Source organism: Siniperca chuatsi, linkage group LG5 (assembly GCF_020085105.1).
Source record: "Siniperca chuatsi isolate FFG_IHB_CAS linkage group LG5, ASM2008510v1, whole genome shotgun sequence".
In the NCBI taxonomy this organism is placed as follows: Eukaryota; Metazoa; Chordata; class Actinopteri; order Centrarchiformes; family Sinipercidae; genus Siniperca; species Siniperca chuatsi.
In genome coordinates this window covers 19,282,555-19,306,880 of record NC_058046.1, presented here as the reverse complement: position 1 = coordinate 19,306,880, position 24,326 = coordinate 19,282,555, and the positions used below count along the sequence as shown (strand labels likewise).

Below are 24,326 nucleotides of genomic sequence, written 5' to 3'. Positions count from 1 at the left end.
TCAGAGCAAGTTGTCAGAATATTACCGAGCAGTCCATCAGATCGGCGTGTGGCCAGCAGCTCTCCCAGACTGTTAGATGTTGATGGCCCCTCATTCTAAGGGTGTCTGTGTGTTTGTGCGGTGCCTGACAAACACAGAGACGTGAAGGTGCTGAAAAGAGATGTGCCCCTGACTATACTGTCAGGATATTGATAGACTGCAAGTGTCTGTTGACACATCTATTCAACCAGTGACAGCTTTGCTTCAGATGCCAACAGATGAGCATGGCTCACACGTCTTCTGTCCTCAGCAGAGAGCGGGTGTCACTAAAATAGTTCTGATCTTGAACCATTCATTTGAAAAGTAAGTCTCTTAATGAAGGCAGATGTCAACCCATAATGCACTCTTGCTTTGTTGCGACAGTTGTTCTGTTCCGTTTTACTTCATTTAGTTGCCTCTTCTCCTTCAGATACACCTGTCCCTTTGTTGAGAAGTTCTCCATTGACATTGAGACCTACTACCAACCCGACACAGGCAACCAAGCAGATGTCTTCAACATGTCGGCAGCAGAGAAGAGGCAAAGGACTATTGGTGAGACAGTTTGGTATTAATCCTGAACCATTATGACAACATAAACTCAGATATTAAAATATTTTAACTTTCAAAGTCCACCACATAGAAAGCTCAATATACATGCTCTTATTTTGGGATTGCAGATCATTATTTACACTGTAGCTATTTAAGAGAACCAATACAGTTATTTAAGGTGACAGGTTAGTATTAGCGGGTTTAGTCTGGTGGTGTCTTGATATCTGTCTTCTTGTGTCTCAAGCATAAGGAGCAGGTGTGGCCCACTAGTGGCAATTTTGTGGTACTGCATATGTTTTTTTCTGTTCTGTAGCCTGTCTATTGAATATGAAGCTGCTCAGAAATTAATAGTTATTGGGCATGCAGTGACCTAGTTACAACATTGATTCGAATAATTTTAATCGATGACTTATTCTTGTATGTGCTTGTCAGTCTGTTCAGACACATACTATGTAACATCATTCATGCAATGAATTTAAAACACCTGGCCCCATTAGTCATTGCTTTTTGGAATTGAACTGTCTTTGGCAGACCCAATCGACATTGTGACGGAGCCCATTCTCCCTCATGAGTACAAAGCAGAGGAGGACACACGGCTCTACAAGTCAGTCAAGACCCAGAGGGGTCCTCTGAGGGACGACTGGATAGAAGAGTACAACAATAACCCAGGGAAGACCCCCATCATGTGCGCCTACAAACTCTGCAAGGTGGAGTTCCGCTACTGGGGCATGCAGTCTAAGATTGAACGCTTCATCCATGATGTTGGTGAGTATGCAGTCACAGATGTTCCAGTCTTTCCTGTAATGTAGTAATGTGTTAGTTTTACTAACAGCCTATTTTGACAGGAATGTTATTTAATTGACATCTAAATGTAGAAACCTTTATAGAGGTAGGTGTGTAATATTTTCCATCATTTCTCCCTAGGACTGAGAAAGGTGATGGTGCGTGCCCACCGGCAGGCCTGGTGCTGGCAGGATGAGTGGTATGGTCTGACCATGGAGGACATCCGGCAGCTGGAACTGGAAACCCAGCTGGCCCTGGCCACAAAGATGGCCCAGTTCAGTCAGGCAGATGAGACCACAGACGGAGGTGCTCCGTCTCCGGACAAAGACCAGGAGGTTAAAGAGGCGATCAACTCTATTGAAGCTGAGGAGGTGGTTGTCAGCTCAGGAGGAGAGACTCTCCAGCCACGAGGTGTACTCACCAAGCAGTGGTCCACTTCATCCCGATCCTCCCGCTCATCCAAGAGAGGAGGTGAGGAGTACGCCATCTTCACCTATTCATCTCTGTCACGTCTGTGTATGACAGTGTGTGAGACTGACACTGGTGTGAAAGGTATCACAGGAACCTACATTCATTATGTATTCCCATGGCTCTCCCCTATACATTTTTTTTTACTTTTACCGGAGCATTGTGCTGTTCTTAGCTCCTCCTTCCTTCACACATTATCACATCTATATTTACACCTCATCACGCCTTGAAACCTTATTTGTTCAGTCTGCCACCTGACTCCTTTCCACCTTAAAGGTTGAAGAATACTAATAACAAAGTCAAACTGTTCCATACGTACACAGCCACTTGTGATATTTGAGACCTGTCCACACTGTGAAGAATTCAACAAGGTCAAATGTCAAGCTTGTGCAAAGTAACAATTTGCTTTTTCTGTTTTGTATGATTTTTTATTTATTTTTTGGTGTCATTTCTATGTAGTATAAATTGATATTCCTCCCAAAATGAGTCTTGAGTATCAAAAACACCCCCCTGTAAGCTTGAAAGGTGGCTGTTAAAAGTTATTAGTATGATTTTACATAAAGAACTGCAGCTATGGTTCAATGACTGTGGGTTATAATTGATTCCTATGAAGACAAGATTTTTAAGGTGGGTAATTTTGCAGAAATCTGGCAAAATTCACTGCCCCATGTCACCTTCTCAAAACTCTTTAGCTCCAAGTACCATAATGGCTATATTAATAAATTTTTACCACCATCAACCCACAGAAATTCAAGTTGATCACAGCCACAGTTCTTAGTGAAGAAGCAAATTAAAAACGTTTACAGCTACCTTTTCAGGTGTTTGATACTCAAAAGATCTGACTCCATAAGAATTAAAGTAAATAAAAGTGAATTGACATCAGTAGGACTAATTGGTTCATTTCTTCCAAAAGAAAGTAGATATTGTTGAAAGATAAAAATGGTCAAGTCAAAAATGCCATTCCAACCTAATAAGTTCACATTATTTTCAAAACTCTTTACTTTTGACTTCATTGTGATGGAGGTGCTGTACTTTACAATAGACAACTTTTTCTATACAAAAGCCTTGTCATGTATTTTGTGGTTCAGCTGTACACAGGTGTACTCACTGAAAGTTGCTCCCAAGCTGAATGAATCTGAGTCTACTAAAGAACTCTGAGCTCAAATTGTTGAATTGGTGTTAATAAAGTCAAACACCTTGGAAGCAGCTTTTTAGTATGCAGACTCTGCTTTTGTACCACAGTTTGCTTTTCTGTCCGGCACCTGATAATTGGCGTGTTTTTACTCACGCCTCCACATTTGCTGTGCTGTCCAACTTACCTTGCCTCACCCCTACAACTCGGTGGATCTCACCTGGGTTATTTTTAGCAGCAGCTTTGACATCAGGAACCACACATCTGAACACACCAATCTCCAGTGTCACCCCTACCTCAAGGCAGCACTAACTGTAGCTGCCACCTGGACCCTGACTCTGATCCAGTGTGCCTTGTTTCACCCCTATAACTCCCCCCTGTGGTTCTCTCCTGGGCTATTTTTAGCAGCAGTGCTGACATCACACACCAGAGGAGGCTGATGCTCATCGCTGTGACCCTCCCCTCCACCACTGCTGTCTGCTTTTATGTGCTGACAACTACATCTGTGCCCCCCTCTTACCAGCCTGCCCCTTAGAGCAATGCCCCCCTCTCTTCCTCCGCACTAATGATATATGAGGCATAGACTGAAGACATGTGATAGACAAGCCCTGCTTTTAGTATCGCCATTTTCCTCAGCTGGCATTTGGTAGTCGCTCTGCTTGTAGCTTGTCTGTATTACATTGGGCCTCACTTTTCACACACCCCCCTGACCACCAAGCAGTCCATCTGTGATGAAGTAATGCACCGCAGAGACTGTTGCATGTTTATATAACACTATGTGTGTGTGTGTGGGCTGGGGAAGATTGTGCAGTATTTCTTTGTCATAGAGTGTGTTTGTGTGTGTTAAACAGGGAAAGAGAGGCTGAAACACATGTCCCACAATAACAGTGAATTTTTTGTTCATGTACGGTCTTTTAGTGAGCCCATCACGTCACAGCATCTCAGAGTGGAGGATGCAGAGCATAGCGCGAGACTCAGATGACAGCTCGGATGAGGAGTTCTTTGACGCTCATGGTAACCACAGTTTTGATTTTAATATGTCGGTAGTTAGATCAATACATGTGCTTATTGTGCTCAGCTTTCCAAGAACCTGCTTGCTCCCTTCTCCCCTGACTCTGCGTGCATCTCTTTAACCACAGATCAGTTCTTAAACTTCCCAGATACCCAGCATGCATTGGGGCTGCAGTTGAAATAGGTGGGTGTGGTGCGACGCCCATGCTCTCTGCTGGATGAGTTTGGCCGAGGACACGGGCCAGGTGTCTCATCCTGACGTCCAGTTCAGAAATTACAATCGTCTCTGCCCATCAGTCCCCCCTCTCACCAACACACTCCAGTTCCTGCATCATCGTTTATACACACACACACACACACACACACACACACACACACACAATCCTTTACAGTCCATATGTCCAAGCAATAAATGAACCCCCTCCCCCCATCAGTGTGAAATTGTTTCATAACGTTTTAGTCATGATGAAACAAGAATAAAATCCTGCTGTCATTTTATTAAATTGATACTGATTTAGCTGCAGTCATTAGTTTCCACCTGTTTCAAGTTTAATAAATCTCTGCTCATGTTATTTTGAGTAACTGGAATGCAATCATTAGACTGAATTGTGTTGACATCAGATCATTTATTGCATGTTGGGTGCCTGAAGTTAACGCACATTACATTTTATCAAATAAACTGATTAAACCTATGACTACAGTACACTGTCATAAATAAGAGTACATAGCCTTCTGTTTCAGTGACAGTTAATACAGCGATTGCAGTCGTGCTGCTCCAGTGCCCATCTCAGTATATTTATGATTTACAGATGTCCCTACACTGCAGAGACGATTCTATGAAATAAGCAGTTATTAAATTATGGTAAATAAATGAGTTGGTTGTATCAAAATGAACTTGAGATACAGTGTATATGAACATAAGTGTGTGCTTTGGTGCCTGGATGAATCACGTGATGGTGGTACACAAATTAAATTTGGAAACAGACTGACTTGGCTCAGATTGCCTTTAATATTAGATTTCTATCTATAAAGTTTGTTTGGGGCCATGGTCCTCTTGCGGTAATCATCTATTACAAACACTTGAGATGCATGTCCAAGTTTATTTTTAAATATCATGTTCCCCTTTTCTGTGTAGCAGAGATTTTTTTTTAGTGCACATGAATAAAGGAAAGCTTTATGAGGAGAACTCATCATAGATACACATTCAGTGTATCAGGTTTACCATGGCGCATTAATCAGGGGTTTGTATCTACGAATGATGGTACACACTTAACTTGTCTTATAAAGCTAGTATTGCAGTACTTATTCTTCAAAACAGATAATAAAACTAATGTATTTGCTACAATTATAAATTTCTATAATCTACTATACAACTTGCAAATGAAGCTGCAATAAAATGTTATGTATTGACTTCAATTAGGTAAAGCCTACTGATGAAATAAAGATACCCTTTTACCCCCACACATTTTTTAACCAGTTTAAGACTGGGTTGTTATACATGTTTATAAATGAAAGAAATTGAACCAACTGAGAAAATAACTTAAAAAAGCAATTAAAGAAAAAGTTACTTGATGATGAACTGTGTTCAGGACACGTCATCTTTTAGAAACTCATACAATTACAGAAGGCCTTTCTTTGGATGTTAGTCTTACTCTGGAGTTTGTGTTTCTGAGAAACTGGCTGCAACCTCCTGTTAGTATTTGCTTGCAAAGGAAGTTGCTGAAAAATGATTTCGATTTCTTCACAATAGTTATTTATTTGTAGTATAACTACTGTGGAAGTAAATCGAGTTACATGACATTTGTACATTCAATTTTAGATTTGATTTTCAATTTGCTAACACAAACTGAAGTGAACAGGAGGTGGCTGTCTGTTTCTCAGAAACTAAAATACTGGCAGTATAACAAAAATGTCCCAGGAGGGAAACTATGGGATAAAAAGGGATACTCTTTTAGATCCCGAACCTTCCTTTTTAACACAACCACATCCAGCATTATATGCATTTGGTGGCCCCCACAGTGAGTGATGCTCTACCTCAAGTAGTTATAAATCATATCTATTTTGTGACTTATTTGACAATATCTTGTGGGAAAGCTTGACAAGGTTCCTTTACGTTAGTTAACTGTTTCATTATATAACTGAATAAGCAAATGTAACTCCTGTTAATCACTAGACGTTTATCATGATTTGTCTTGTGTCGCCCCTGCAGAGGATCTCTCAGACGGCGAGGAGGCCCTCCCAAAGGAAATGACCAAGTGGAACTCCAACGACCTCATGGACAAGACTGATGCTGCAGACACAGAGGAAACGCCTGGTAGGATGAAGAACATGAACACTTCGTCATTGACAGTCACACTGCCTCAGTACTTGATGTTAAGATTGTGTGTGTTTGCAGGTGAGCTGTTCAAGGAAATGACCATGGATTATGAAAGAGCAACCAGTGAGGAAAGACTAGACGAGGTATGTGTGTCTGACAGTGAGTATGTATCTACAAAACACAACCCTAACCAGCCTTCTCTGATGCAGAACCATGTCTGAAATAAATAACCCAGAAGAACCATCTATTCAGAAATGCCCTTCAGGACCCAGAAGCTTCTGTTAAACTTGATTTCATGTTAATAAACAGTCATTTGCATCAGGTTTTAAAGTTTGGAAGATAAGAGAAGGGCTGTTTGTCCCTGAGCCTCTCTGTCCTCTTGTGTTCAGATGCGTGGCTCTGTTAGCAGCCAAGCCGATAACTCTCCCATTCCCACCATCACGGTAACAAGGCACCAGTCAGTAAGTAAACATTTTGGCCCCAGTGCACTGTGGGCTACAGTAGCTCCACAGAGACTCCCAATCCTCCTGAACAAACCCAGTACTTACTGCCCCTGCCCTTTTTTCCCTCCATTGCCCAAACCCAAATCCATGTGTACTCCTCAACTTCACCACCCTCTGTTCAACTCCCATGTACTTGCAGCTGTGGCGTTGAGTGTACATATAGTGCTTCTTTGAAAATCAGATTTAAAAGACAAAACTGCACATTATGTTGTTCTTTTTAATGTGACTTGTCCTCAGGAAGCCTTGTCATTGTTTGCTGTTAGTTGAACAGTTGTCCAGGTGGAGTGTAGGTCGGGTCTGTTGTGTTTCCCCTCATGGTTCTCTGTCCCTCTCTGGTTGTGAAAAGAAGTCTGTACAAACATTTTGTTGTGTGGTCCATGTTTGAAGAGATGGACACAAATATGACTCACAAATCTGACAAAACACAAATAATTTGATGCACAATAGCTAAGGCATTATTGTTTATCTGTGATTTTTCCCCACTCAGTAAGCATGTTGTCTTTGGTCATGTTAATAAAAAGGATGTTTTCATAAGTAAATATATAATTTATTGAACATTCTCCAAGAGCTGTTCCTCATCATCCCCATCCATCACCTTTTTTTTTTTTTTTTTTTAATTTCTGTTCTCAGGAGAACTTGTCCCAGCAGTGTCTGCAGCCTTCCAAGATCCATGTGCTGATCTTGGTTCTGCACGGAGGGAACATCCTGGATACAGGCGGAGGGGACCAGAACAGCAAGCAGGCCGACGTCAACACAATTAGTACGGCTTTTGAAACAGTCATGCGTGTTCACTACCCCGCTGCGCTTGGACGCATCGCCATCCGCTTGGTACCCTGCCCTGCCATCTGTGCCGAGGCCTTCTCCCTGGTGTCCAAGTAAGAAGACACACATACACACATTTTTCTGCATTCTGCAAGCATCATTACTTCCCCTTCTGTGTTTTTTTTCTTCACACTCTCCTGTGGACTGCCTTGATCTTTAAAATATGTTCACAGTTTAATTTTGTTAATTTGCGTCTTTTTCACAGCCTTAGCCCATACAGCTACGATGAGGGTTGTCTGTCCAGCAGCCAGGACCACATCCCCCTGGCAGCTCTCCCCCTCCTGGCCACCTCTGCTCCACAGTACCAGGAGGCCATGGCCACTGTCATCGTCAGAGCCAACCAGGTGTATGCAGACTTCATAAAGTCTCTGGACGGGGCAGCCTTCTCCGGCCAGGTCAGTTACTGTTGTGTGAAGTTATCAGTACTGTTGAATTCTCAGATACCAACTGTTTCCAGTTGTTTCTTGTAATATTTTTGTTATTGTTCTCAGAGATATATGTACATAATCACAGTAACCCAGCTGAGCCTAGTCTTATGGACTGTTACCTTTTTGTAGCTAAATATTAAAGCACCTTGTAATTGATTCTCCACATCATGGTATGCACCCATATAACAATAAATGGCAACATAATTAAGTTTTTTTTTTTCCTTATGTTAACATCCTATTATTTTTAAAACAGCTTTTGTATGAGCATATTCACTCTGTTTGTGTTCTTGAACTGTGTTGGAGCAGGTGTATAGATGTTTTAGGTAAACCTGAACCCTAAGGATAAATATCAAAAATATGATGTTTTAGTGACTTTAAGTCTGACCATTGACCTCTCTAGGTATGCCTCATTGGGGACTGTGTGGGAGGAATCTTGGGATTTGATGCACTGTGCAGTAGCAATCAGACAATTAATGAAAGCCAGAACAGCAGTCGCAGAGACAGTGTCGTCAGTGTACAGGTAAGAGACAAAACATTCAGAGTACTGAATACATGTCAACTGACACCTGTATCAAACATAGATATAATTATATCAGAAATTCAATAAGCGTTCTGAAAATATGACCTACAACTATAATTTGTGCAATGTAAACCTTTTTTCTCCCATCATATTAAGATAAATGGACTCTTTCTAAAATGCTGTACATTTTCATAACAAATGTTTCCGAATCACCATCCGCAGGACCAGGACCTCCTTGCTCCTGGCATCATTGTCAACAGCGGGCACGGGTCAGCCTCTCCGACCCTGGAGGGCAGCCGTCACCTTAGTCGCAGTAACATCGACATCCCTCGTGCTGGCACAGGTGACGACACCAAGAGACAACTGCCGCGCAAGAGAAGTGACTCCTCCACCTACGAACTGGACACAATAAAACAACACCAGGCCTTCCTGTCCAGGTGTGTTGACAAAAATCCTTACCTGGGTGATAAAAAAAAAAAAGAACTCAGTCCTTGTTTTTTTGTACTGTCAGAGTGTGATTTATTTTTAGTTCCACATGAGGAAATGACTTTGTGCTGTCCTTCCAGCTTACACTCCAGTGTCTTGCGGAACGACACAGTCTCACGCAGGTCGAGCAGCAGCACTATGCTGGATGGAGGCTCCCTGGGGAAATTTGACTTTGAGGTGTCTGACTTTTTCTTGTTTGGCTCTCCACTTGGCTTGGTACTCGCCCTGAGAAAGACTGTTATTCCTATGCTGGATGGTAAGCTCATTTGGACAGAGAAATGCAATGCATGTTATAATGTAATCAGCAAACATTGTTTATGTTGCATATGACACATTATGCAAGATAACTTTTCTGTCTCCAAAAAGTTTACCTCAGGTGGAGATGCACTAATTAGTATAGTGACCTGTAGAGGGCATACCTACAAAATTCTTTTTTTATCATAAAAATGTTGATTGACAATCAGACAATTAATGGTTGTCATTACCAGTACTTAAACGCTAGTAAACCTCACATGTTTTTAAGAGAAGATATCTAAAGAAAGTTAGTGTTTCACAACTATTCCATCTGAGGGAAGGGGTGCATGGAGTCTTCCCTTTTCTCCTCTCACGTCTTTGGTTTGATTTCTCCCCCTAGTGGCCCAGCTGCGGCCTGCCTGTCAACAGGTCTATAACCTGTTCCACCCAGCCGATCCCTCAGCCTCCCGCCTGGAGCCTCTACTGGAGAGGAAATTTCACCTTCTACCTCCCTTCAATGTGCCCCGTTACCAACGCTTTCCCCTGGGAGATGGAAACTCTGCCCTACTGGGTGAGCCCTTTTCACCGCTGATGTATAAAAGCCTCATTAATACCATTTCCGTAAATATCCAAACATAAATTACAGTTTTAAATAATTTATGTAGTTCTGACTTGGATTCACATGCACACAAATGCAAAATTATCTGTAATAAAATGTCTGTTTAATTTCTCCTTTTAACTTAAGATTCCGACACAGATTGTAACCCACTGTCCCGTTTCCCATTGATGCATGCCATAGACAACACATACCTTAAAGACATCATAGTAGCACAGTTTGAGTTCCTTTACACACAGAGTAAACATTGTCTCAAAGAAAAATGAAACATTTTTCTACTGTTTGTGCTTCAACATCTTTTGTGAAGCAGTTTATTCATCTAAATGTGGTCATAGTCCTGCTGGTGGTTTCTGTTTGGACTGGTCATTATAGTGGAGTAACCCTTAGAGCCTCACCCTACCTTTTTTATACAAATATCTGTCTATGATTCCCCAAGAAAGAGGACACAGATATTAGTAAAGTAACTAATGAGCAGAGGATTTTTTTTCTAGGTTAAAATACAGTACAAACCTTCCACCATTGAACCTGGAACCAGGGCTTATTAAAGAGTGATATTAGGGTTAATAAGCTGTACAAGCATGAAGATAGTTCTTAAGGACTTCAGGCCAGGGTTTTGATGTCAGAGTCCTAAAAGTGATAGCTTTCATCAAATGAGCTGTCACTGAATATCCTCAGGTCTGCCTTGTGTAACTAATTAACAAAGTTTTCAGTACCGAAGTTTTAAAGACAAGTTCAAGATCATTTTTGAGTTAAGAAAGTGCAAAGGACTTTATGACTAGCAGATTCCAGGACAATCTTAGATTAGTGTGACAGTATATGACTAGCTGTTGCGATTCAAAAGAAGTGGGCTTGACTAAGGGCTTGACTCTGCTTTCTTGTCTCATGTTCAGTTGTTCTTGCTTCATATGTTTTTGTGTCTTCCTTGTCTTTCTTTCCTTCTTTCCTCTCTCTGCCTCCTGTCCCCATATCTGCGCACGTGGCTCTCCTCTCCTCTCTTCCAACACCCCCCTCTGACCTCTGCTTCATCTGCCCCTCCACCTCTGTAGTGGAGACAGTCCAGAGCAACTCTCAGCTGCTACTTGACAGTGGGCCTCCCCTGTCCTTTCGCTGTCAGGAGACCATCAGTGAGACCTGCATCCCTGTGCCTGTGCTAAACTGGCAGGAGGGCTCCCTCAAAGCCACACCCGCCACTATGGAGTGTGTGTAGCCTCTCCCATTCACATGCATCTGTCCTCACCCCCAGTCGCTGTGTTTCTTTTGTCTGTTTTGTTCTGTCCTTATTGCTGTCACGTCCAAGATGCTCAGATTTATAGCTACCATGTGTCCTTCTGAGTATTCCCATCGCTGTAGTTCCAGAGTTAAGAGCTGCAGTCATGTTTCTAATAAATCCAGACAAAGATACACTGATAGACCAGTATATATGCTGCATATATACCTTTTATTGTAACATCTAGTCTTTTATCTGAATTACTTCGTATAAGCATTATTTCCTGCTTGAATTCCTGGCCTCTTAGGAAATAGAAATAATACAAAATTGTTACAAGTTGCCATGGAAATACTGAAAATCTGATAAGCATCTCATGTGGTGTTACATTTAGTTCTTGTCATCACATATTCATGTCACGTTCAATGTTTGGAGGACGCAAGCATTTGTGTTTGTGCTGTGGTTTTAAAGTCGGGTTTTAGTGTGTCTGCATCATTTCCATAATATCAGATTATTGATGTCGATGGAGGGTATTTCTACTATTGTCTGAATTTCAGAGAAGTTTTGATGTGAAGATTGTGCTGCTTGTGATGTTGTGCTTGTGCAGTGTACTGTGCGTGGAGCTCTATCTATACATCCTGAATATACTGTTCCCTATGTTTCTCCTTGTGATAATGGTCAGAGGTCATCTGATTTTATAAAATCTCCAGCACTATTTCATTATGTCTACAAAGACAAAGGAGTTTAACATGATATTAATTTACTGTTAAAAATCACCTTCATATGATATACTAACACATTTGTGATTTTACATTCAGTGTTTTATGTACTCATGCGCCTGTGTTTCCACTCGGTCGGTTACAGAAATTTGACCACGGCCGCCATGGGGCCGCCTTTTGGTTTCACATGTCCTCTGAAACCATGGTGCCTGCCGTCACATTTCTCTCCTGATACCCTAACCCACATGTCCCTCCCCCTCATCAATGTGAGTTCCCCTTACCTGTGTCTCTGTCTAATGGGATCTCCTTGTTTCGACTCAATAGCGGATGTTGTTCAGTCTCATGGTGGTGTCTTCATGGACAGTTCGTACCCCTCATCCCCCGTTACGGGCCCCCTCTCCCGGGGCCAGCGGAGGGCCAGTGAGGTCAGCATTGCCAGCCAGGTCTCAGGAATGGCAGACAGTTACACTGCCACCAACATAGCCAACAGTAAGTGTTCTCAATACCAATAAGCCTCTCTCTTCCTTCCACTCACACAAACACTAACTTTTCTCTATATTTCTGTCTTGTTTCTTTTTCCATCTCTCTCTCTCTCTTTCTCTTTCTCTTTCTCTTTCTTTCTCTTTCTTCCCCCCCGTTACTCTGACTCTACACACACCCTGCACTCCAGCTGGAGCATGCTAGTCAGCCAGATAGACATGAAAACCCCGCTCCTTTTTCTGCTTCTGCTTAGCCAGACAGAGTCCCACTATGAGCAAGCAGAGTCCTGAAGAAGAGCAATTTTAGCGCCACTTTTCACTGTCTGTCTTACTCTTATCCACTGTCTGAATGTAAATGCAATGAATGAGTGCTGCATTTATCTAATGTTGCAATGCATGTAGACACCTGCCTCCCTCAGCCATTCCTGCATTGTTCACTCCCTAGTGCAATGTTTGCCAAGATGACCAGTATTCTGTTGTGTTTTATGTGAGATTGTCCTCAAAAGTCCCCCCGTCCCTCTTTATTTCACTTTTGTTACCAGAGCATTTATTTGTACCTCACATTATTGTTCTCCACACTGCTGTTTTAGCACCTACAGTACAACAACTAATTATGATACCGCACAGCATCAAAAGATGTTCAAAAGCATCACCCTGCCCTACTGCCTTAACTGTTACTCTACTAACAATCATTTTTCAACTTTAGCATTCACAGCTCTGCGTAAGTCAGCTTACTGACACATCCCAACATCTTTCTTCAAACTGTTTAAACTGTCATGAACTGTAGCATACCAACATGCATCCATTTTTCATATGATTTCTTTCTCTTTGTTTTCTCCTCATAGCCAAATCATGCCAAATTAACCAGTCCAAAAAGTTTGGCCTTTTGTCCCAACTCGCCCTATCATCACAAAACAAATTCTTCCTGAAAAGTCCCCCTAAGTTCCGTAAGAAAGCAGCGGCTGCCCAGTCCGCAGGATCTCCTGATGCAGGTCTAGTGGCAGAGCTGGATGGTGAGGCAGAGACTAGTGAAGGGCTAAGTCCCATTGGTCAGTACGAGAACTGCCTGTCAGCCGGGCTGGACTGTGCTATATCTGATCTGGTCTCACTGGACTCCCAGGCTGAAGTGGAGCAAGGTATTTTTCTAAGGGAGGGGGTTTCTGAAATCAGCATGAGGCTACAGCTCTTCTCTGTGCGCTGTTCAATACTGTCAAAATCCAAAAACCCAATGCGGCTCTTCCAGAAAGCCTCTTTTTCCTTCCCTTTACTTGTATTCTTTCAACATTTAATCAAGAAGGATTCAAGGCAATCACTTCCATTGATAAGGAATTATGTGTAAATCCAGACCCTGCCCCTTCTTTCCAAATCCATGATCTTTTTTTCATGGCCACACTAACATGAATAACCATCTTCAATTCACTCACAAAATGTATTAGACCTAACTATCTTTTTCTTCCATCTGCATTTGAATTTCAGCACTTGATTTTCCTGTTAATAACAATTATGAACTCCTGATTTCCTTCTTTTAGCTGAAGAACTGCTGGGATCGGTGATGATTGTTGTTTAAGATTGAAATCGTCTTTTGCTTTAGCTTCATGGGTGTTGCACCTTTTGCGTGGCATCACATACCTCTCCCTGATTCTTACGGTTTCAACTTACATATATGCACCCTATTCACTCCATTACCATTGTAGTTGCAGCACGTTGGTGGGGCACAAAGCGGCTGGACTTTGCCCTGTACTGTCCCGATGCTCTGACCGCTTTCCCCACAGTGGCTTTACCGCACCTCTTCCACGCATCATACTGGGAGTCCACTGATGTTGTGTCATTTCTCCTGAGACAGGTGAGTCAACATTAGAATACCTGTCTTTATGGCCTGTTAATATGTGACCAGCAGGCTGTTAGTCCTCTTCAGAGATACTCAGGATGAGTCACTGAAATGTCTCTTGTAGGTCATGAGGCATGAAAACTCTAGCATCCTGGAGCTCGATGGGAAAGAAGTGTCTGAATTCACCCCCTCCAAACCTCGAGAGAAGTGGCTCCGCAAGAGGACTCATGTGAAGATCAGGGTAGGCATTGGATCTACAAAAGCTTTTAAAAAAGAAGTCAGTGTCAGCGGACTTCAGTGACTCACAAAATCCTGAATTCCTTCCTAGTCTTCGACCTTTTTCTCATCCATCAAATCTCATCCGACAAAGGAAGAAATCGGCATCAATAATTTGTTTTTTGTGAATTGGCTTGGACAAAACTACATTTCAGCATGTATCTTTCTTTCACTCCTTTGACAGAACGTGACTGCCAACCACCGTGTAAATGACGCAGTGTTCACAGAAGACTCCCAGCAGGTCGTGACAGGTCGCTTCATGTACGGCCCTCTGGACATGGTCACTTTGGCCGGGGAGAAGGTGATCTCTCTTTTGTCATCACAACAGCTCACACAGACTGATGTCAGTAATGCCTATGTAATATGTGCTCATGGTTTTGTACATCCTGTGCAGGTTGACCTCCACATCATGACCCAGCCTCCATCAGGAGAATGGGTGTACTTCAACACAGAAGTGACCAACAGTAGTGGCCGTGTGTCTTTTGTCGTCCCAGAGGACAAACGTCTGGGTATCGGAGTCTACCCAGTCAAAATGGTTGTGAGGTGAGATTAGTTTGACTTTTTCAGTAGGCCATTTTCACAGCAGACATTTTGACTTGAAAGAAAGAATGGCTCTGTTCTGTAGCAAGTGTGGCAGTCATGGCAGTATGACTGTGAGCCAGCATGCACAATAGCAAGACCCTGAAACCAGAGCAGCTAAGTTCAGCATATCTTTTTATCCCACTAGGTTTTTGTTACCGAATAGATTCAGATTTGAATATAAACCATGCTCTTTTTGCACCTTGGAAACAGAATGTTTGGAATGACATCCACGTCTAGTTATCTTTTAAAGATTGATAGTGTCCCAGTATTTGAGGTTTCCCACATTAGATTCTTTTCAATGACATAATGATTCTTTTGGATGACATAATCATGGTGTTAATGATGTTTCAAATTATTTCTGAATATATAACAGGTTGGCAATATTGAGCTAATATAGCTTTTATTAAAGCTCCAGTGTGTGGGATTTAGTGACATCTAGCGGTGTCATTGCAGATTGCAACTATTTGAATACCGCTCGCCTCACTATCCCCTTCTAAGTGTGTAGGAGAAACTGTGGTGGCCGTGAAACTTGCGAAGAACATGAACAACGGCCCTATCTAGAGCCAGTGATTGTTTTGTCCGTTCTGGGCTACTGTAGAAACATGGCGGTGCAACATAGCGACCCTCTGTAGATATAAACGGCTTATTCTAAGGTAATGAAAACACAACTATTCTTATTTTCAGTTGATAGTACATACTTATAAATATTATATTCCATTTCTGCCAATAGTTCCTTCTAAATGTTACACACTGGACCTTTAAGTGTATTTAATGTTCCCTGTTTGTCGAGATTTAGAGGTGTTGTTGCTTGTGCTCACGCTGGCGTTTTGTTGTTTATACGTTCTTTGTCCCCAACTTGACATGTATGTTGAACTATTGTTAATGAAGAAAGGGTTTCAGACAAATTCAATTGTATTATTTACACCTGAAAAAGGCCTATACCCAAACCCTGACAGCATGTCTTAGTGTGCTAAATTATTCAAGCTTTTTGAGCATTTTATCAGGAAGCCTGGTTTATATTTGGTTTTAGCTCACTGTTATTGCGTTTCAGTGTCCTCAAGAGGAAAGTCAAGAAATTAGTTTTTGTCTTTCTCCATGTTCTTACTTTCTGTTGTTCTTTTCATTCCCCAGGGGCGACCACACATTTGCAGACAGCTACCTGACAGTTGTCCCACGTGGCACAGAATTTGTGGTATTCAGCATTGACGGGTCATTCGCTGCCAGTGTGTCAATTATGGGCAGTGATCCCAAAGTGCGGGCAGGAGCCGTGGATGTTGTCAGGTACCTAGCTGCTCTTCTTCTCCTGTTTTCTTGGGTTTGAAACAAGAGTCTTTTTCAGACTGAAGCAAATTATCATGTGGCGTTGTTATTTATGTCTTAGTTCTGTTCTCCTGTTCCTCCTCATTGCAGGCACTGGCAGGATTTAGGCTATTTGATCATCTATGTGACAGGACGACCAGACATGCAGAAGCAGCGGGTAGTTGCTTGGTTGTCCCAGCACAACTTCCCTCATGGCATTGTCTGCTTCTGTGACGGCCTGGTCCACGACCCGCTCAGACACAAGGCCAACTTCCTCAAGACCCTGACAGAGGTCAGACTGGGAGGAAGGGAGGATTGAGGGGGGTCTATGTGCAGTTTTATATGTACCGTAGTTTGTGTATGAGTAGTCTTAATCTTTGTGGAATGAATAAGGAATATACTTTTAGAGTAGAAAACAAAAACTACAATGCTGACATGGTATTACTATGAGATAAACATGAACTCAATTGTTAAGAAAACTCTTGTTCATTTGACTGATTCCAGGCTCACATGAAGATTTTTGCTGGCTATGGATCAACCAAAGACATCTCAGTCTACACCTCCATTGGCCTTTCTTCCTCCCAAATATTCATCGTTGGTAGACCCTCCAAGAAAATGCAGCACCAGTGCCAGGTACCATTTGATTGTTTTATGCATATCTTGGAGAATTGATCTTGCTTTTCAAATTAATATTCCATTTACTTATTTCAAGGATGCTACCCAAACCCCGATGAAAATTATTTACACTGGTCGGGTCTAATACTGCCACTCTCTTAACAACCAATTAATAACTCATTTAACTAACTGAACCAAAATGTACAAATTCTCAGATTCTTTATAGTTGACAGTATGTGTCTGCTCTGATCCTCTCAACAGTTCATCACAGAGGGATATGCAGCTCATTTGTCCCAGCTGGAGTACAACCACCGTTCTCGGCCAGCCAAGTCTAGCAGTGCACGAATGGTGCTGCGTAAAGGCAGCTTCGGCTTGGGTGCAAACAGCGAATTCCTGAGGAAGAGGAACCACCTGCTGCGCACCATCTCCTCACAACCGGCCCCCAGCTCCCCAACAGGAAGCATCCACAACAGGCCAGAACGCACGCAGAGCCAATCAGACGGCGAGCGGCTGGATTACACTCACAGCCACAGCCAGGGAGCAGCACAGCGCAGCATGAGCATCACAGCCAGCTGCTGGGGCCGCAGCAGCAGCACCAAGCTGGAACCAGGCATTCTCAGCCCCAAATGAGATTAGGGAGACGATGTGAGAGTACCTTTTGGGAAAGTGACTTAAATATACAGCTGCTGAGGAAGAGACTCGTGACAATGATAAATGCAAAGAGTGAAAAACAGTTGGCTTGCACCAGATGGGTAAATGCCACAATAAAAACAATAGGTGCTACAAACCACTCTTTATAAAAGTAATGCCAGTCACACTCAACACATATATTTATGGACAGAGGATATGGCTATATTTATAATAAAACACACACAACTCAACAGGCATTTCAAGAAGCATCTTCCTGAAACAGGAACATGCACACAAATAGACATAGCTTATATTGTAGGAATCCAGACTGTTTCTTCTGTTTAGTGAATATTATCAGTCTTGAATACAAGGCCAGTTTTCCTCCAACAACAGGCTTTTAGATTGGAGATGGTTACACATACGAGCACCCCCATGCTGTATACTTAAGCAAACAACACAAGTGGTTACAGACAGCTTGTATCAGGTCCAAGTGCTGATACTGCACTGTAACTGACTACTGTGGCCACTGCAAGCACAACAATTACTATAGAGAGCAACTTTGTGCATAAGAGTTTTAAAGTTATGTCCTTTTTTATGTGATAAATTCAGATACTTTCACGTCTGGGAGCGGAGCTGAGAACCAGGTAAAACTGGATTGAATGTGTTTCTTTTCTCTCTGCAAACAAAATAATTTAGCCAAAATGCATCTTTGTTAGAATTTTTTAGGAAAAGCATCATCATTTATCAACATTAAACAAATGGTGGTGTTCTCTAAGCCAACTTGAAATTATTTGATCAAGAGCTACTACTTGTTGCATATACTTCTAGCGTGTACAAACAACAATGACTAAATAATGTTTCACCAAACCATACAGTCCAGTTTTGCTTGTTTTCTAGTCGTCCCTCAGACCAAAGAATCATCCAAATATCACATGAAGCAAACTGCGAAATTACCCTTTAACTATGGTTGCAGCTGAAACTGTTCCTGGGTTTTTATAGCATTTCACCACATCTCACCATACTGTGCTGCTGTACCTTCCTGAATCAGTAATGTATGACCCACCTAAGGGAAAACTCCTACTACTGTACGGTTAATGTGCCAAAGTAAACAGTATAGAATGATATGCTGTACATGAACAGAGAGGAAATGATTAGGGTCTCTTGTGTAAAAATGGAATAGATAGTGTAAGTATATAGTTGAATGCCTTAAAAAGGCTTGTACATAATTGTTATATTACAGTGCAGATCTGGTATCTGGTCCACTGAAGACCAGTTTCAAGTGTCTTCTTTACTCTGGGGGTAAACACCACCTCATTCAGGATACACTTTATTGATTGATGATAATAATTATTGTTATTTAAAATTATAGATATTTTAAAATGTATTGATTTTGTGAACAAAATGTGTTTTAAGATTACTTTAGCTATATTTTTTTCCCCTTCAAACTTAAGTTGCAGCAGCCAAATCTCAAAGCAGCCTAGCACAGTATTGTATTTTTTTATTATTTTATCTTGCAGATCATCAGAATTGTATCAACAGAACTACTATCTGTCATATATTGTGTTTGTTATTATCTATTTTGGAAATTTTGGATATAGCTTCTCTCTGGTTATATCTAAGCTGTAAATGAGGCATTGAATGTGCTCATAGATAGTCCTCCTTAGGTTAAGTTCTCTTTTCTCTGTTCTGCTGCACCTTTTAGAGGAAGAAAAATCTGCAAATTGTAAATTCTGTACATTATGCTGTCAGAAGTAGGAACACAGAGCTAAGACTTACTTTATGCTGTTCACCATTTATTTCTGAAATGGGTAAAAATGTGTGTTTTCTTCATTCAAAGGATGTTTATTTGTCCCTCTAATAGGCATGTACAGTACAGAGCTGACTGCAATGGACCAACATGGACTCAAATGTAAGGGGAAGTGTGCAATATTACTCAACCACACAACAAGATTGAACAGACTGTTGAGGGAATGTCACGGTGCATTGACAATCAGTTCAACAGGAACATATTCTACAGACATCACATTGCAGAGGGAATCTGAACACATCTTAGCACTCAGCAAACACACACACGTGCAACATTTGTACAGTCCATTTTTAAAAAAGTTGAGATTTCTCACAGGAAAGTGCCATTGACCTGATAATGGTGTGAAATATTACAGTAGGTTTTCTCCTGTGGACAGACATGCTCAGTCTTAACTTTGTTTTTGTCTGTGTTTCCATTCCAACACATGGAGGTCTAGATGAAGTCACTTACATTTAAAAGTGACCCCAAAATCAATACTGCCAGTTTATTAGCTGGCTATCTTAAAAATACACATCATGAAGGTTACAATGTTCACTTTTTGTTATAACTGTTTTACAGAGGATCAACTTGATGGTCATTTTGGAGGCTGTTTGTGGTGCTGTTGAATTGTATTGTGTTATACTGAGAGGTGTTTCTAAAATTGTGTCCACCCCTTTTATATCGATAAGGGCAGACTTCATTCTAGATCACTGAGTTTACATCCCAATACATAGGTACCTATACTTTTCTTAATCAGTACAGTTTCTCGTTTCCCTGGTGAAGAAAGATGTAAATACATACTGTACTACTGTCCCTCTGCATTTTGAACCATTTCAGAGATTCGGCCTGAAGCCATATATACGACTCTCTCGAAAACACACATTCAACTAAAGTTGGCAACTACTCAACCATATTCCTTTCCTCAGAGATCTGAATCACCTGGATATTGAAATCCAGAGAATGTAAAGACGAAGCGGTGCAGTTATCTGTGAAGCTTGGATACCTCTGGGTAGACAATCGCTTCGATTCTGCTACTGACACACACATTACCAGAGGCCTTACCCTTTCTGCCTTACATTGAGCATTGTGTTGTGAGGCCTAGAATGAACGCTGCTCAGTCCCGCATTGACTTCATGGAAAAGGATAGACTGTTCATGTAGACTTTACTTTGTGGAAATGGGAAAAGGCCATATTTTCTTAAAAGGCTTTGGCTTGTTTTCACTTCAAAGGAAATGTGCAAAGGAGAAATCTATTTGACATATTTCACCAACAATAGGCAGTCCATCACTGTCTCAAGCTCTGTTCCCTGGGTTAATGCAATGCCACAACTGTTACACAAACAGTTAGCATTCATAGACTGTATATATACACAACATACCATGGTAAATATTTTCATTGTACAGGGTGTGAATCATGTAGATTTTGGATAACTTCATTTTATCCATTCCCTTGTGTTTTTATGTACAGTGTATAAAGAACATATAAAGAACAACTAAGTTATTTTGACCTTTTTTCACCCTCAAAATGGTAACATTGTCATGAAGAATAATATGGTTCAGCTCAATGAACAGGATAGTCTCTTCAGAGAACAGGGATTATTCAAATATAGAAGAATTCATTGCAGTCAACACAAATGTAGATTTATTCAGAGAACCAAATGAAACTAAATGTGAGATGTAAAGGTGAGAAGACATGTGAGAGTGGGTGTAGAGTATGTAGCCAAAATAAAAAAAGGTTTGCAGAGTCACACAGGTTACCAAACACTTAAATCAGCTTCTTAATGTCTTTGATTTTAAGTACAAAAACTGACAACCTGATCCTTAAATGTACTCACTGAAATGCTTTAAAACATGGACAAAATAAATAAGCATTAATCAGCGTAAACATACATTGCATGTGCAAATTATTTGGGACACCTTCCTCGTGTAGAGTTCCTTTTGCAGAGCTGAGTTGACTCAAAACATTCAAGTCGCTCACTAACTCATCTGTTTCTCTTTATAGCTCCTTTATCAGCATAGACTTAATAAGGCAAATCAATAGGAGATACTGGCTTTTACCTGGATTAAACTCATTAGTGTACATCAAGAGTACATGCCCTGATAATTCTGTACCTTCACTACTATACAGTTAAATCACAGGCAACTGTTTGAAATCATGATATAAAATTCATTTTATTGAGGCTACACTCCTGGAGTAGACCACGACATCTTCTACCTGTTGAGTCCCACTTTCCTCTGGAAGGCATTCCCGTCCCCCTTGGTGGCTTGCTATGGGATGAATGGAAGTTTGTTGTTAGATAAAAGGGAACTCATGGTTTATTTCACAAAGTTATAACTGAAACTTTCTCTTTTACCTTGTTGATGTCTTTGTGTTTTTCTCGGCTGACTATCTCCTCTATGATCTCTCCTTCTCCTCTCACTAATCTGGAAGAAAACACAGACGTTAGCCTTTTTAAGAAGGCATTAAAAAACCTGAGATATTATTACAGGGGTAGTTCAACAGTAAATGTGAACGCTTGTGTAGCAGCCCTACAGTAGCAACCACTTAAAATGCAATTTATAGGCAACATCATAACATTTGTATTGTGGTTTATTAGCTCTTCTGGGAAATTTGGGGTTAGACTGAGAAGGAAATAGTGTTTGATCATCCTGTGAATCTGCACAGACATCTGAACAGGTAAACTGCTCCTTTACACTCACCTGTTGTGGATTGTGAAGTAGCAGAAAATATACTCTGCAGCTCTGGCTTACCTGGTGCGTCCTGTTTCTGGGTCCACCACCCTGCGGATCACACTCTGTCTGGCCTCGTACTCCTCTTTGGTGAGGGGCCTCTTAGTGGAGAGTCGGGCCTTCTGCTCATCTGTCATCACTGCAGAGGAAAACAGAGTATAATGCACTAAATATGACTTGTATGCTTTGGGAATTCAACTTCTGACCAACATGGTTCTACAAAAAAACAGAACTGGGCAAAGTGGAAAAAAGTAACCAGAAAATTTTCTTTCGATATTCATATTAGGTGATGTGATATGATATATACTGAGATTTTACAACATCATTTATACAATGGTATCTTTCCTTTTAATATTGGTGGTTGTATTAGGCCACTGTGGGCAATCTTGGGAACGAATAAGCAGGGCTGCTTTATCATAATGTTGGATTTTTATCTAATTTTTGCCTCAATGTGATTGAGTACCTTAAATGGTCAGGTATTTAATTTGCTGGATTAGCCAAAAAAAAAGACATTACTGTCTGGTTATTTTATTTATAAACAGTTTCTCTATTGATTTCCCAGAAAAATTACTATATCATGATGTACACTCAGTGGCCCATGTATCAGGTACACCTGTACACACTAATGCAGTCCAATGCAACAGCTCTGCCATAACATCTATCTTTACAAAGCTCACAATATTCATTTTTTTGTTGACATTGTCACAAATGTGTAAATTCAATTATATGTTTATTACTGATTTCATAGTTAAAGGTGATGTTGTACGTGACTACATAATTACATTATTCAGAGGTGTTTCTAATATGTTTCCTTCCCTATTCCCTAACATGATGAGGGAGGAATTTTAGAAACACCTCTGAATATAATGCAGTCCTGTACAACACCATCACTAACACCTCCATGACTGTCATCAAAAACTGAACATTATAAGCATAATAAAAGTAGACTTTATGGCAGAAGAGTTGTATTAGTTTGCATTAGACTGTACAGGTGTACCTAATAAAGTGGACACTGAGTGTATATCGATACTGTGAAATTCCATAAACCATGACAGAGGATTTTGTCTACAGTATATCCAATCTTTGTTCTCCACTTATCTATCTAGGTGGAGAACAAACACCAAAAATGGTGCAAATTAGAGCTGCAACTATTATTTTCGTTATCAATTAACCATTTAGACTATACATTGTAGGAACAAAAGTGAAAAATACCCATCACAATTTCCTAAAACCTAAGGAGACGTCTTTAAATTTCTTGTTTTGTTCAACCAATAGTCCAAACTCAAATTTACAGTGATATAAAACAGAGAAAAATGTACTTTTGCCTAATTAATTCTTCTCCATCAGGTGGTGTATTAAGAATTAATGATACTGTAAAATTAAAATGACATATCAGCATGTTGGCCAGTCCTCTTAAAAGACAGTAATTTAATGTCCCACCAGGTCCGAGCTCCACTGCCCCCTCATCACTCTGCCACACCTCCAGATACGATGGAGGTTTCTCTGCTGGAGGACTGGACAACACCACCTCTGCTTTCTTCTTCTCCTTCTTCTTCAGCTTCTCTTTCTTCTTCTTTTCCCTTTTCCTCTGTTTCTTCAGCTTCGCCTTCTTCTTCTTGGGCTTCTTTTTCTTGGCTTTACTTTTCCTCCTCTTTGTCTTTTCATCGCTCGACGAGGATGAAGATGACGAGGAAGAAGAGGTGGGTGAAGAAGAGGAGCTTCGTCTGCGCTTCTTTCTTTGTGTTTTCACATCTGAGGGAGAAACAGGGAAGAAGTTCTTTGATAATAAGACTTCCGTTGATGTCAAAGCTTGCTAATTTAATTTTTAAAGTCCCAACCTTGACTCTTGTGTGATGCTTTCTTTGATCTGCTTCGACTCCTGCTGCTGGATGAGGAAGACGACGATGATGATGATGATGAAGAAGAAGAGGAAGACCGTCTCCGTTTCTTCTTCTTCTTGTGTTTTTTCTCTCTGCCAGCTCTGTCAGGTGATCTGCTGCGATCCATCACTGAGACAACAAAACGAGGATAAACACACACGGAAAACCTGGTTGAAGATCATAAAAAGTAGCGAGTGTGTGGTAGCAGCCATAGAAGACTGGCTCTTGTCGTTTACGGAAGTGTGTTCGTCTTCAATTTCCTTCCGTCGGCGTCGGGAAAGGCATAAGTAAGGTTCCTAGTTCCTAGTTACTTTAGTTTACCCAACATATGAACACGGTTTGAATATGCATTGCTCAGTGATGGGCAACCACCAGTGTGGGAAGTAACTAAGTAGCCTACATTTAGTACTGT

General features: G+C 41.1%; 2 protein-coding genes across 10 annotated transcripts in view; one reads left to right on the top strand and one right to left on the bottom strand.

Moving 5' to 3' along the window:
• Positions 1-20,797, top strand: part of LOC122876867 (membrane-associated phosphatidylinositol transfer protein 2-like) — a 45,525-nt gene extending 24,728 nt beyond the window's left edge. For 3 of the 9 annotated variants that reach the window (XM_044197725.1, XM_044197724.1, XM_044197726.1), the window contains exons 4-26: positions 449-570; positions 1,099-1,332; positions 1,492-1,821; positions 3,869-3,964; positions 6,171-6,275; positions 6,357-6,421; positions 6,668-6,739; positions 7,412-7,656; positions 7,809-7,998; positions 8,432-8,551; positions 8,774-9,293; positions 9,672-9,842; positions 10,934-11,086; positions 12,135-12,299; positions 13,135-13,425; positions 13,984-14,132; positions 14,242-14,358; positions 14,578-14,694; positions 14,788-14,936; positions 16,107-16,256; positions 16,386-16,566; positions 16,779-16,907; positions 17,151-20,797. In XM_044197725.1, the coding sequence (XP_044053660.1) occupies positions 449-570; positions 1,099-1,332; positions 1,492-1,821; positions 3,869-3,964; positions 6,171-6,275; positions 6,357-6,421; positions 6,668-6,739; positions 7,412-7,656; positions 7,809-7,998; positions 8,432-8,551; positions 8,774-9,293; positions 9,672-9,842; positions 10,934-11,086; positions 12,135-12,299; positions 13,135-13,425; positions 13,984-14,132; positions 14,242-14,358; positions 14,578-14,694; positions 14,788-14,936; positions 16,107-16,256; positions 16,386-16,566; positions 16,779-16,907; positions 17,151-17,519 (4,240 nt within the window). In that variant the 3' untranslated portion in view covers positions 17,520-20,797. The remainder of the gene's footprint in view (positions 1-448; positions 571-1,098; positions 1,333-1,491; positions 1,822-3,868; positions 3,965-6,170; positions 6,276-6,356; positions 6,422-6,667; positions 6,740-7,411; positions 7,657-7,808; positions 7,999-8,431; positions 8,552-8,773; positions 9,294-9,671; positions 9,843-10,933; positions 11,087-12,134; positions 12,300-13,134; positions 13,426-13,983; positions 14,133-14,241; positions 14,359-14,577; positions 14,695-14,787; positions 14,937-16,106; positions 16,257-16,385; positions 16,567-16,778; positions 16,908-17,150) is intronic. The other 6 variants (XM_044197727.1, XM_044197728.1, XM_044197729.1 and 3 more) reach the window with 6 other exon arrangements.
• A 126-nt stretch (positions 20,798-20,923) lies between these two features.
• arl6ip4 (ADP-ribosylation factor-like 6 interacting protein 4) lies at positions 20,924-24,176 on the bottom strand. The gene is made up of 5 exons (XM_044197733.1): positions 23,873-24,176; positions 23,475-23,786; positions 22,056-22,173; positions 21,659-21,728; positions 20,924-21,572 (listed from the first exon to the last, which is right to left on the bottom strand). Exons 1-5 carry the CDS (start codon positions 24,039-24,041, stop codon positions 21,516-21,518), a joined length of 726 nt encoding a protein of 241 aa, XP_044053668.1. The 5' UTR covers positions 24,042-24,176; the 3' UTR covers positions 20,924-21,515.
• Between the last annotated feature and the right edge of the window lie 150 nt (positions 24,177-24,326).

Excerpts from the sequence above, each read along its gene's own strand:
- arl6ip4 (XM_044197733.1), bottom strand. The coding sequence starts at position 24,041 with ATGGATCGCAGCAGATCACCTGACAGAGCTGGCAGAGAGAAAAAACAC. Across the intron at positions 21,729-22,055 it reads CCAGAAACAGGACGCACCAG|ATTAGTGAGAGGAGAAGGAG; the intron begins GTAAGCCAGAGC and ends GTTTTCTTCCAG. Across the intron at positions 21,573-21,658 it reads AACACAAAGACATCAACAAG|CAAGCCACCAAGGGGGACGG; the intron begins GTAAAAGAGAAA and ends TTCATCCCATAG.